This window comes from Pleurodeles waltl, chromosome 2_2 (assembly GCF_031143425.1).
Source record: "Pleurodeles waltl isolate 20211129_DDA chromosome 2_2, aPleWal1.hap1.20221129, whole genome shotgun sequence".
NCBI lineage: Eukaryota > Metazoa > Chordata > Amphibia > Caudata > Salamandridae > Pleurodeles > Pleurodeles waltl.
The window spans coordinates 1,129,118,496-1,129,132,667 of record NC_090439.1 but is presented as its reverse complement, the minus strand read 5'-3'; the positions used below and the strand labels follow the sequence as shown (position 1 = coordinate 1,129,132,667).

At 45.3% G+C, this 14,172-nt stretch overlaps 1 protein-coding gene across 2 annotated transcripts in view; it reads right to left on the bottom strand.

Annotated features, from left to right (window-relative positions):
* TONSL (tonsoku like, DNA repair protein) overlaps positions 1 to 14,172 on the bottom strand; it is a 239,726-nt gene that overhangs the window by 47,827 nt on the left and 177,727 nt on the right. For both annotated transcript variants that reach the window (XM_069220998.1, XM_069220999.1), the window contains exon 18: positions 5,565 to 5,659. In XM_069220998.1, coding sequence (XP_069077099.1) covers positions 5,565 to 5,659 — 95 coding nt within the window. The remainder of the gene's footprint in view (positions 1 to 5,564; positions 5,660 to 14,172) is intronic.

Below are 14,172 nucleotides of genomic sequence, written 5' to 3'. Positions count from 1 at the left end.
CACCTCGCAGCCACCGCCTGGAAGGCCCTTCCTCTCCACGTCAGACAAACCACCTCCCTCCACGGAGGAACTGAAGACACAGCTTTTTAAATAACCACCTCACCGGTATACACTACTCCTTTGCCCCCCCCCCCTTTTCACCCCTCCCCCACCCCAGTGCCTCGAGACCCTGACGGATGAGTAGTTGTGCTTTACAAGTACGGATTTATTGATAGTACTTGATACAAAATGTTTTCAGTGCCAGGAAGTTCAATGCTACTAGTGGACCACAGCATTCACTGCTGTAACAGTGCGAAACTGGCTTCAGGTCTAGCACTGTAGCCTGACCGTGGCAGTGTAAAAACTGCAGTTTGACCTGTCAAAACGAAGCCTCTGGACGGGTCAAAATCTCCCTTTTAAACATTAATAAGTGACATGTTTGCAGGTCTTGGGCACCCACAAAGCACAATGCACGGCTCAGAACAGCAGGACATGTGAAAATGTAAAGTTATCATGTCCTGACAGTGATCAGCACCCAAAACCTATTTTCGCTGAAGGATCGGCTGGCTCATAGAAAAACACAAGGAAGTGATAGTAAATACTAATACTGTGTCTCAGGAATGGGGCCAGCAAATAAAATAATTAAACCACAAATTTTATTAGTTATTATACACCCACTTCAATTGTGAAGTCAGATTTGTAATAAATATTAAGGAAAAGTAACCTTTAAAAATTTACCCTTTATCTGCCGGAACTGTCAGAAGGCTAATTAGCATAAGCCTCTGTCAGTTTTCAGCCTGAGCTCAGGCTTGTATAAGTGTGAAAAGGGTGTGAAATGCTTTCCAGGAGCAAGCAAAGGTTTTACTTTGTACGCAGATGCAAGCGGTTTGAGATACTTTAGGACTAAATTTATCAAGGCTTATATGTAATTTACGCAGATGTCGGAGATTACAGAGCTCTAGAATTAACTTACTTGGGAGCATTTCATTGCTTTCTAAGAGCACGACTGCTCTCTTCAATACATCTTCTGAGACACTACTATGCTCGTCTTCAGATTACGGTGACTTCAGTTCACATGGATTGCGACCAGTTATAACTCGAACTGAACAAATTAAGCTTACCATCCCACCCTTGGCCAAACCTTATGACTTAAGTACCCTTGCTTTAATTGTACACCATTACTTGATCCTCATAACATAAGGATCATCTTGCAGTCACTCCCTCTGGATATACAACGTAGTTCTTTTAGCCTTAAAAAAGTAACATGTGACGAAACATGTGTTGGCTGGCTTTCTAAATGATGTAACACATTCTGAAGTACGCCAAGAATTGAGCTATCATCCAAAAAACCTTGGATTTATGAACTAATGTCTACTCAACTTTGTGTGAACTATCTCTACTTTTACATTTGAACTGCTTGACGTGTGCTGTGGTAGTAATATTGGCAAACAAAAGCTGATCTGGATAGGCAGAGATGACACCTCTGAATTCCACAGAGTATGAAGGGTACGGAAAGCGGCCATCCCTTTTGAAACTACAGAATCAAAGCCTGCTTGAATGTGAAATCCTGCTTATAACACTAGGGGCACACTTGCAAAGAAGTGAAAGAAGAGAACAGGATGCCAAGACAAAGGACCCTGCTTTTGTTCTACCAGACTTATGTCTCTAGGTTTGTTGTAGATACAGTACCAATTCCTAACTGAATTTCATGGGAGTGGTGGGGCACTAAAATTACCATAGTATGCTCCCAATACATACACACAGCCCTCAGAGTCCAAGTTTCGTGTGGTTGAAGACTTTTGCCGTCTTGGAAATACTCAACACATTACATTTTGAGCCTGTTTGTAGTAAAGCAAACAAAGCCTACTTCAAAAAGTGTGCAGCATTTGTCGCAGGAACTTTTACGCATTGGCCAGGGAGTTGATAGGCTTCACCATACTCACTAGTGCATGCCAGGAAAAAAATGTGGCATTTCCAGGCACTCAGTTCAGAACACTTTTGATACCTGCGGAAGATCAGAAGACTGAACCTGCTGTCTGTGACCTGAAAGGAGCCCTGACGGCTGCTCCCTCTTGTACCCAGGATAAAGAAGTAAACTCTACGGGCCTGTTGGCTGACTTCATGTGTAGGTACTGGGAGAGAACAAGCTGCAAGAGCCCTTTTCCTTAAGTACCCAGATGACCAGTGGCAAATGGACCTGGACTGGATCCTACTGTTGGCCTCTGCCTGACACCCTTTCAGTTTTTAAGTGTCTCCCATGAGATACTGATGGAGGCCTGTACTCTTGTGGTGGATTAGGACAGAAAAGAGTTGGGGCCTGATCTAGATTTCAGCGGACAGGTTTCAACGGTGATGCATATCTCACCCGCCGAAATATAAATCCCATTATTACCTAAGGGATATAGATTTCGGCGGATGGGCTGTCACCGTTGTGACAGAGTGACCTGTCCGCCAAACTCTAAACCAGGCCCTAAGTCTGAAGGTGAAATCTTTAACGAAGATGGACCTGGCTGGTATATCTGACCTGTACGCCATCGCAGTCTGCCGCAAATTGCGCTTAGGTTCCGCTCCACCGTGGCCTTTGACTATTATCGGTGCTTTTAGGTGATATTTCTTTAAAAATTCATATCTCTGTTCCCCTTATTGGATTTTTGTCATTCTAGTGCCATTTTGTGTATTAACGCTTACTCTATTTTTCTAATGCGGTCTGGGATTTTTAGGGTTTTACATTTTGACCTTATTATTGTTTTCAGAATTGCATAACTACTTTACACATTGCCTTACTTGAGCCTGTCTGCTCTGTTCCATATCTACCAGGGCATTGAGATCAGGCAAATTTAGTGACTTTGAGGATAAACCCTAATAAAGGTTGTGATTATTCCAAGAGGTGGGTAGACACCCACCCCAAATAATAATCCAATTAGTTAAATCTAGATTCCAAACTTACACATTTAAATTACAAATAATGAGGAAGGTATCTTCTTTTTTGACTGGTTAATTTCCTCTCTATTGTGACGTTGCCTAGGGCTTTAACATGCTGTAATACCCGAGGTACTAATTTAGGGTAGTGATTATTTTTAACGATTGTGTTCAGCTTATGCTGCATGTTATTTACTGTATGTAATTTTATTTGTGTCCTTTGGGTTTGCAATATTTTTTTGGTATCCTGCACCTTGAACCTTGATTGGTTTCTGGTAAAGTTGCACAATATATAATTTAAAACATACAAATGCAAATTCTGTAATTATGGTTCACAGGTAAGTTGGTACTCACTCAGTCCCTCATAGTTCTGACCTCAGTCATTCAATGACATTTTTAATCTTTCCACCATTCTGCACTTTTCTCAGCTCTACACACTGATGCCTGGTGCTTTTAGTCTGCCTACTACTAAAGCTCTGCCACTCACAGTACCCAAACTCGAACATCTTGGTATGCATCGCAGCTATTCCCAACCACCCGGTCAATGTCACACCATTCAATGGGCTCTACATTAAGGGCCTGATTTAGATTGTGGCGGAGGGGTTACTCAGTCACAACGGTGATGGATATCCTGTCCACCAAAATCTAAATCCCATTGTTTCCTATGGGATTTGGATTTCAGCGGATGGGATATCTGTCACCGTTATGATGGAGTAACCTCTCCGCCAAAATCTGTTGACCTACAATACTCAATCCAGGTGTACAGTTTACTAGAAACAGTAAAGCTATTTGAACCAATTTGCCTCACTGGTATGCTTACATGTATGTGAAGGTCTCATTATTAGCTCCAGCGTGTCACTTTAGACCAGATCGAGGCAAAAGCTTTCAACGATAAATCTTCTAACTCTCAAGAGACTTATACTCACGGCTTGGACTCGAAAGGTGTGTCTTAGTCGCTGACCCCAGTTACCATTAGCAGGACTGAAGTGGGGCGCTCATCACCCTCCTTGAACACGTAGAAGTGTGTCCACACTCCAAGCAAACCGAGAATAACAAGGAAGGCGGCTTGGTGCTACCATTTATCTGGAAAGGTTGCCTGCTGACTGACAACTCTTGCTTCTATGAAAGATACAGAGTTCTTTGAATTCAGAAAAGGGCTAAGTTAGGATCCCAAGTGCATTCATATGAGTCTCTCTCTCTTTTAGTTAAAGGATGTCACTTTGATGCATCTGACAGGTGACCCTTGGTGAAAGCACAAAGACGAATAGCAACCACCAGTTTCTCCAGTTTTCGTAAAAGTGTGCCAGGTCCTGAAGACAAAGCAGTGGTAAGACGTACACCGGTTACAGTATGTATGTTTCTCTACAGAGGTTGTACCTTATCCGCTTCCTTACAGTCATACTTTCCTGGTGACACAAAATAATGTTGCACTGTGGCAAAGCTATACAAGCTGTCTCTCACAGCTGAGCACCCAACAACTCAAACAGAGACTGCTGTGCTTCTCATGAGCGCTGACACATACATCTAGAGCCCATCTAGGAGAAACATGGCTGCCAGAAGAAAACTTTATTAGTGACTGCTTGAGGCGATCTCCATTTACGTAATGGGTGGTTGGCCTCTAGACACCCCAGACAACAGTGTGCAGGGCAAAGGCCCTGAACTATGTGAAATTAAACTGCAGCAGCATAAAACAGTGCAAGATGGGCATGAAGTCAGTTTTGCTGTCAGTATACACATGGACAAGAGACAGGCAGAGAGAGCGCGTCAGGGATAAGAGTGCGAGCAGAGCATTAACACCTTGTTACACAGCATGGATTTAGACCTTGCTTGTCAATGCTTGGACAGATGCTTCAGTCCAGTGTCTGGGAAAGGACTGCCACAAATGTGGGCAAGGAGGACAGGGCAGTATTGGAGGGACAGAAGAGGGAATGGGATGATAGAAGAGAGAGGAAGTAAAAATAACAATTTCACCTCCAGAACTCTGACACCAATTCATGTTTTAACATTGTAGACGAATAAACAAGCAAAAGAAGGTTTGTAAATCAGCGTTATCTTGTCTTAGCAGTACGGTCTATAAAAGGCAGGTCAAACTGGCTGTGCACTGCAGCCAGATATACGCAACATCATTTGATTCTACTGCAGGAAAGCAGCAATGATGCTGTTTCGGTACCTTATTCAACGTTTGTTGCTTTGTTCCTTTCTTATTGATCTGATCTTAAGGAGCAACAAATGATGTTTTGGTGACAGCTAGTGCTTAGAGCATCCCACCCACCTCACTTTACAACCTCAACCTTGTTTGAGAACTAGACAAAATTACAATTACATTATTGGTCAGGTGCCTCAGAAGTCGATAGTTTCAGCTAGAACTCGACTCTGCATGAAAATTACCCAACAGTGTTTACCCATCACACCACAACTTACTGATCAGAACAAAGACACCACCGGAACCAAGACCAATCAAGCTACTCACTTAAATCTGGCCAGCTGGCACTCCCACATAGATGACCCGAAAGAGAACACCCATATGTATTCAGAATTACATGTTATGCTGGCCAAATTCACTTTTAGTCAAAGGAACTACTATTAATAACAAAGCATAAAGAAAGGACAGAAACATATACCTCTGAACATCAAAAATGTATAGCCAGTGTGGGCACAGCCATTACCTGTGGGGCACAGGAATGAGGAAAATGTTATCTTCAACTCTGACCCGGACTCTAAGTGGTGGAGGGACTGCAGGGTTGACGGTTGTGCCTGGGTGCTGTGGAGAGAGAAGGCAAAAGAATAAGAAAGGAGAAGCAGACGTGTAAACATGTGCCCACCCCTTCAGACCTTCATTCAGAAAAACCAAGCCAACATGCAACATACACCTTCTTCAACCAACTGAACCAAAACAAGCCCTGGCAAAGCTAATAGTTCTGGCCTTTGTATAGTGAAACTCCTTTGGCGCTGCACAAGGGATGCTTTTGCTTGCACCAACAGACACTTCACTGCCACAGCCAGGGACATTAGCTCTCAACCGGTTTAGGCTGAGTGAAACCTGGCAGGAATGAAATGTCAGTACAATGACGTTTGGCACAAAATGAGTGTCACCTGATGTTTATGAAATGTCAGTCTATTATATTTACATTTCAAAAGAATGTCCCCCGCATTGGCACTGTGAAAGCCTCCACACTAACATCTGACACACAAGTGACAGGAAACCCACCCTTCCGTTCTTTTAGGCAAGTAACAGTGCATTTACTAAACATGTCAAAATTGAGTCAACCACTTCCAAGTCAAAAGATCCAGTTTAAAAAATACATGAGAAACAAAATTATTTTATAGTGTTGTATTTAGACATTGTAACCCCATACAGCCAGTCTGTTATCAGAGACAAACTGTCCTACAGATAAATCATTGTATTCCTTCAAAGGCTACATACTTTAAAGGTCTCAGCCTGTCAGGAAACCCACCTGTTTGTCAGTAAGTCACCACTGACAACTGTGTGCATGTACACAGAGAACCAGAGTCCTCCTCACTGCTAGAGTGTATCTTATTAACATGCGCATCCCAGCTATCCATTGCACCTTCCTGTTCTAACCCAGCCCTGCAGGCCCTCACACGCTGTACTGTGGCAAACACTGACCGAGCATCTCCCTACTGCCTCAGTGGCTGCACGCTCCCGCACTCCTTGAAGTCCCTTTCTGCCCCAGTTCAGTACACCCCTGACCAAAATGGAAGTTTGAATTTTTGGTAACCGTGCTTATGCCTCGAAGATTTAGTGCTCCTAGTACGTCTTAGCATATCCCATGTAGTGAGATGAAGAGGTAGCCATGCAGAGGGCAGCCAGTAAACCTGGCCTTTTAAGGATAAATAACTCCTCACTAGCCTAACTTGTAGTAATGCTGATACCCGAAGCCCAATGAGTAAGTTACTTTGGACATTCCCAGAAACGTTCATCAGCATAAGCTGCTTTCTTTTCACTCCCTGTACAGAAACAGAGAACACGCCCTGGCCAATTGCTGCATTCATTAAGGGTTGGTTGGACTGTTAAGTCCGAATTCATACCATCTTATATATAAAATAAAAAAAGATTTCCATCATCTCTATCAAATCAAACTCAAAGTAAATTACATCTATCTTGTATGTTTCAGAACTATAGCTGCCACCATCAGGGAATGATGAATTCCACTTTTCCTTAAGTAAGGTTATGTTAAATGGACTACACGTAAGACTACTGCATAACTGTGGTGTTGTCGAAAGGCTTCTCCACTGCTGATACTCAGTCACTGCCATGTAATGTAATGTTTCATTTTTTTACATTTCTAAAACTTGCAATGATTCATGGGCAAAGTTTATATTAAAAAACAAGGTCTCTAAACTGACAGTACCAATTCTTCCTTGGGACGGAGAACAGAAAAGCCTCCAGCACCAAACAAGTGGCCTGCAAATCCAAGAGACTGATATGGACCAGGGTTTCTGGCAGAGACAAGAGTCCTCTGATCTCTACCACTGCAGATGTCCTCCCCAACCCAGCAGTGACGCATGCATCACCGTCCGCTCTGGGTGGGGAAGAGAGAGGAGTCTGCTGCTAGTCAGACTGCAGACCAGCAGGCCTCACTGCAGATACTGTGCAGTTACTGGATGGTATATCAGACTGCCTTAGTGCTGGGCCCCACTGGGACTTCGGACTACACCGCAGAGCCAGCACGTACCCAACCCAGCAGTGACGCATGCATCACCGTCCGCTCTGGGTGGGGAAGAGAGAGGAGTCTGCTGCTAGTCAGACTGCAGACCAGCAGGCCTCACTGCAGATACTGTGCAGTTACTGGATGGTATATCAGACTGCCTTAGTGCTGGGCCCCACTGGGACTTCGGACTACACCGCAGAGCCAGCACATACCACCTGCCGTGGCTGAAACGCAAGACGCAGGAGGCTAACAGGCCAAAAAGCCTCAGAGCAGGTCTCACTGAACTCAAGTACTGAGGATGAAACATTGGGTCACAGCCCGAATGTCTTGGACTCAACTGCAACGGAGAAAAGGCCTTGAACAGCACCATGTCCGAGACAGTTCCTGTAAAAGGAATACATCAGATGCATATTGGTTCGTTGGTCATGAAATCCAACCATGTCAGAGGTTTGCCATAGTCTGGAGTTGGCCCCTGACTGACTGTGGTAAGTCTGCCTTCAACAGCCAGTCATCGAGGTAGGGGAAACTGGTAACCCTGACCTCCAAAGAGGGACAGTGACCACCACCATCATTTTTATAAATACCTTAAGGGCCAGATGTGGCCGAAATGGAGCACAGCAAACTTGAAGTTTACCTGGCTAACTCTGACCCGCTGTGGATCCGGTCAGCAGGTCAGGTATAGGAATATACACATCCTGAAGGTCTAAGGCCACCTGGATCCAAAGTAGACAGAACCTGGGCCAGCGTGAGCATTCTGAATGAGTCCTTCTGTAAGATAGCACTCGAAGAGCGAATATCTAAGATAAGCCGAAGCCTTCCACACTTCTTCAGCATGGAAAGAGCAAGATGAATAACCAGTTCCCAGTCTGGAACCCTACTGATGGCTCCTTTGGATAATACAGCTTGTATCTCCCCCATCAGAATGGGCAGGTGTTCCTCTGAGTGCTGGTCTGGTGTGGGAGGGAGGTGTGGTTAGGCAGAAAGAAACAGTTAGACATAACTATGATGAACGATCTGGAGGACCCACCTCTCGGATGTAATGACTGCCACTCCCACAGGTTGGTTTCGAGCTGGTAAAGCTGCTTGGAGGCTGTTGCCACAGGGGATGGCGACTGGGAGGTCTGGTGCACAGGATGACCTGTGCGCTGCCTGCCAGATCCACGTCCTCCGTCACAAAAGGATTGGGGTGACAGCAGAGCCAACAAAAAGAATATCCATATTCTGAGAAACCCGTGGATCACATCCACACATGGTGACTGAGAACCACACTGGTGCCAACTGCATGTCCCAGTCAATCAAGGCCGGCAGAAACCACATATTTGGCTACATCCCGGCCATCTTGATTTTTTTGAGCCAAGCCAAGGATCGCTGGCAAGATCTCACTGGTAATGTCATAGTGAGCGTGTGTATATTGACCCAATAAACAAACAGCACTGACTGACCGCGGTGCTAGGCTGGCTGAGTAGAACATTTGTATCCCAACCCCCAATCCTCTTTGACTTTCTTCCTGATGGGAATGTGGGTTGTAGGGACTCTTTGGAGTAGGATGCTGTGTAAGGGAGGCAGGATCACCAGAACTATTGTGTCTGACCACCTGCCCATTCGCTGGCAGGGACAAACAGGGAGACCATGTGCCCATTAGGGTATAAGTGTGGGCTTCAGTGAACGGGAGCAAGGGCTTAAATGAGGATGACCTAGGTTGCAAAATCTCATAAAGGACATTTGTCTTGACTTCAACTGAAAGCAGTTGTAGGTCCAGGATCTCAGTTGGTCATCTAATTACCACAGCAAAGGAAGAACTTTCTTCCATTTAAGTATCCAGCCCACTGATCTCTCCAAGTCCATATAAAGGCTATCATCATCAGAGAGGGGGAAGGGGTTGGTAAATCATCCCCATCCCCACCATTGTCAGGTCCAAGTGGTGGCAAGCTCTAGTCGGAGCAAAAAGACAGGAGAGTTTGTAGTAGTGGTATCACAGTAGGAGACTGACACTGTACGAGAACCAGGTGTGCAGCAGATCCAGATTGTGACCTTGGACCCGTGTCGAAGGAGGGACAGACACTCACAAATTGGGTGGAAGTCTGCACTGGAGTCTGTGCTGAACCTTTGATGGGTCCAAGGGGTACAGATGCTACCGAGGACAGATCCATCAGCATTAATGAGACTGGGAGCACCAGGGGAGTCTTGGGGCCCAAAGGCACTCAATAGGGAGCTCGAAGAGAGGCAAAAATACACAGCATAACCTTCTTAAAGGCCTCAACATGCTGCAGCTTTGCCAATAGCCGGGGAACTTCGGTGCATCTGGATCAACTGTGCAATCAGCTTCTGAACTGGATATTTTGAGCAAGATCGATTGGCACCTTTATGCCCTGATAACTTCTCTTTCAATGGAAAGCGGCGGGATGGGTAGAGTCCTGCTTCACTTTCTTATGGTTCTACTTGGATTTGGACTTACTGGAGGACTATGACCGCAAACACAACTTCTTGAAGGAGCGGCTCTGCGCCCTTGACTAGGAACAGAAACAGGATTTACAAATAGGCATGTGCCTTCTTATGTTCAACAAAGTACTACTTCAAGATTTCGGGTCCCCTTTGGGTGCCTGAGGGCACAATCATTCCACAACTTGGAGTCATACCCCGAATCCAAGCACCGAAGACACATCTCGTTCTAGTCTGTGATTGGCATCTGTTTTCAGCTGTTTTCCGCAGTCAAGGCAGGGCTTGAAAGCCTGCAGTTGTTGGGGTAGACAACATTCCTTTGCACAATGGATTTCATTTTGGGTGTTGATGAAAACAGACTAAAGTGGGAGTGGACTCCTGTACTTGTATCTGTATTCGAAGGCATGAAAAGAAAGGAATTGACATCTGCATGCTGGGGTGGCGGTTACATGTGGGTTCGCTCTGTTACTTCTGGGGGGAAAAAAAACCTATACAGGGGCAACGGGAAACATCTAGCTGCATGCTATGAAAACTTTCTGGATGTAGTCTGAATCCTGGGGAAATATTCTAAAGTTGAGGAATCTGTGGGTGGAAGTATCCATCAAAATATATTTGTTACAAAAGCTTTGACTGGAATGTAAGTTTATAATAAACCAAAATTTACAAATGCCGAGAATTCCCTTAAGAATTCCTAGACCCTGACTACAGAATAATATTGATTACTGACTGAAATGTAAACCAGTTAAGTTTCTCAGAGACAAAACCAAAAAGAGAAAACACTTTACAAATATAGACATAAATAAAACTGTTTGGGGATCTCACTGATGAGAGTGGGGCCTATGACAGGTTTCTATAGAGACTTTGAGGAACATAGGACCATGACTGTCAGTGCGTAGAATTTAACATTTAAAATGAAAAAGGCTCTGCTAGGTTGTTTAGAAAGCTGGCTCTTTATAAAGTGGAGCAAAAAAAGGTACACGGTGTCCAAAGAGTGTCCACGGTGTAAAGAGTTCAAGGAAACCCCAGAGGAATTAAAAGGTACAAATGACACCCCAAATGCTCTCTTTTGTGGGAATCTAGTCGAGCAGTTACGCACATCAGATGGTAGTGCTAAGCATGGAAGGCACTGTAAGGGAGACACACACTCCATAAAGAAATCCGATGCCAATTTATAAATATAACACATTGATATACATTCAGAAACCAAGATCACTGGAATCAGAGGAGTACTTTTGAGCTAGGAATTTTTAGGGTTTTCAAAAGTCGCCACAGTGCATTTTTCTGTAGCTGAAATGTTACTCTATGGGAGAGAAAACGTACACGGCAAACAGGTACTTCACAGCAAGATTCAGGACCAAGCTTCTAGACTTAAGGTGAGTATAGGGCATGGTCCTATGCCACATCAACAGGTCACCTCAATCGACACTGGGGCAGCCAGGTGCAGTTCAGCGTTGGATGCCCTGTGTAAGTCAATGGGGATTGGTCTGGTCACAAAGATGCTGCAGGGGTGGACTGACAGTCCAGTCTGGGTGAATCATCGCGATTCGGTTCTTGAGATGCTCAGAGACAGAGACACCAGTTGTCCTGTTCTCCTTGCTCCAGGGCAGCCGAGTGCAGAGGTGGTTTGGACCGTTGGGTTTCCGTCACCAGTGACGATCGGGGTGGAGGGGGCCCACAGAAACAGGCTGCAAGGGTGGACTGGGAGACCAGTCCGGTCGAACCAAGAAGGGGGCTTAAGTCTCACGAGCCTGGGGGACATGGGGAACACCAGTGAACCTTATTCTTCGGTCCGGGGCATCAGGGTGCAGAGGACCGTCAGGTCTCCGTCACCAGAGGTGGACGCAGTTGAAGGAGGGCCTTCAGAGATAGGCTGCAAGCAATATTGGGAAGTCTACAATGGGCGAGCTCAAGGTGAGCTTTGTCTTTGGAGGGCCTGGGAACCACGTTGACACTATCGGCGCACTTCAGCTTGGGCTAGGACGCTCGGATGCAGTGGTGATGTCTGGCGTCGGGTTTTGGCGGCCCCGGGTCTTCACAGTTCTTCTTGGGTTGCCTGTAGATGCAGGGAAGCAGTTCCTCTGCTCCAAGGGAGTGCTTCTTGGCGATTTGCAAAGTACTGGTAGCTCTCCCTTTTTTTGGAGGTTGCAGCGGCAGGACATGTCAGTTGCTCCACAAGGGTGGAGTGCAGCAGGCAAACTAGCAGGGTAGGTGCCAAGTCCATTGAGCAGACTTCTGGTCCACTACTTCTGGGTCCAGAGTTAGGAGGGGTGTGTAACACCCCTGCCAGAGCAGGCTTTCTTTCTGACCTCCAGAGAGCAAAGGCTCTCACCCATAGGGGTCAGAACCTTGTCTGTTGGTACCAGACTGGCTAGAACTAGTCAGTTAGCCCACCAGTAGTTGGTAGGTTTTCAGGGGACATCCTCTATGGTGCCCTCTTGGTGCATGCATTACTAAATTCATCACTGAAATGAGTGAGTTTATTAATACCTGTAATACAATGCACCGTGCTTTAGGGCTGTAAGGCCTGCTTTATGGGTGATTTACAAAATTATAGGCAGTGTGAGCCATGTCGTGTTTTCGCCTTTTGGAGCACACTGTCACACAGCCTGCAGTGGTAGTCTGCATGAGTTTGGTGCTAGGTCCATTAAAGTGGCACAAGTTAAGCAGCTCTTACGGACCCTATTTAGTACCTAGGCCCAAGGTAACAGAGGTACTGTCGCGTAGGTTCTCATTATCATAATGAGACTACTGAATTTGGGCGGCAGAATCACTTGTCGGCCTAATCCAGGTTTGTTCCGGCTAACTAGCAGTGCCTCATCTCCACCCCAGAGCAGGGATGATTGGGCAGCCGAGCGCATGACATACATGACTCCTCAGGGGAATCGTGGTCACTCAGATCTCATCTGTTTCACTCAGTTACATTAGTCTCACGTATGCAAGGACAATCAGAGGCAGAGTAAAGTTCAATAAGGTTTTATTGAAGTAACTGCATCTTAGATAGTAAGGCATGTATTGCAATAACTAGGACGATGAAGCACAATAAAATTAAAATTGTGACAAGGAGAGTAAAACATGAGAATAACGCTACCATACTGTCACTAAGGTTTGTAGTGGTGGTTCCCACCTAAGCTATGATAGACACAGCATGTTGAGCTCTAATTCTGCCTTTCAGGTTCCCCCTGGGAAGACATCATCCCTCATACATGAGCAAGAGGCTTGTAGTCTATATAAGCAGCTGTAGCGAAGCAATCAGCCATCAGCATACAGTTGTGGTCATCTGGCTGGAATCTCACTCTAACACACATTTGTCAAAGTAGTGTTTTTATAATAAAACATCTGATGTTCCAAGAAAAGATCCCCACGTAAGAGTGTTTATGTTTCTGTGAACGTTAGCAGCAACCTATCTTACGGCAGCCTTGAATGAAGCACAGAGTGAAAGAAATGTCTTGTTTAAGAACGCAGTGCTGGCCTAGGCGAAGAACAGCTAGATAGAGAGAAATAAAACAAGACCGCAAATGTGGCTATTGTTAAAATAATAAAATGAAGCTGAATAAAATATACCTAGGTTAAAGTGCACAGCGGCAGGTCTAGTGTGCTAAAATACGTGTATAAAACTATATGTAAAAATGGCTACACAACAGTACCATTTACTAGGGGATTACAGAGGTGATAAAGGGCCTGGCCACTTGAGGAAGAAACACTGGCACTGGGGACCTGGTCAGCAGGACCCAGTGCACTTAAGTCGAAGTTGCAACAAAAACCAGGCAAAAAGTGGAGGGCTTCCGCAACCAGAACCCAGTTTCCTACAGGTTGACCCCAAAACATGGTGTATTATAGCCCAAGGGTTGTCGGGACCAAACCCAGCCTGTTAACGCGGTGGGGTCCTGTCAAGTTTTGTTTTGTCTCAATCTGTGAGCCCAGTGGTGGTGCTGCGCATTTCAATAAGACGTGTTCGATGGCAGAGTTTATTCCCACTGAAGGTGGGGTACACCTACTCCTAAATTCATGTACGCCTCATAACAAACTAGTAGGCAACGCATTCTTTATGTTTGTACATTGTTAGATCATGGGTACAGGACTATTTAGCTGCACCCTAGTGAAGAGGCTCCTACCTAGCGTTCCACTGTAAAATTCAACAAATCTGCATTAACTGGGGTCCTTG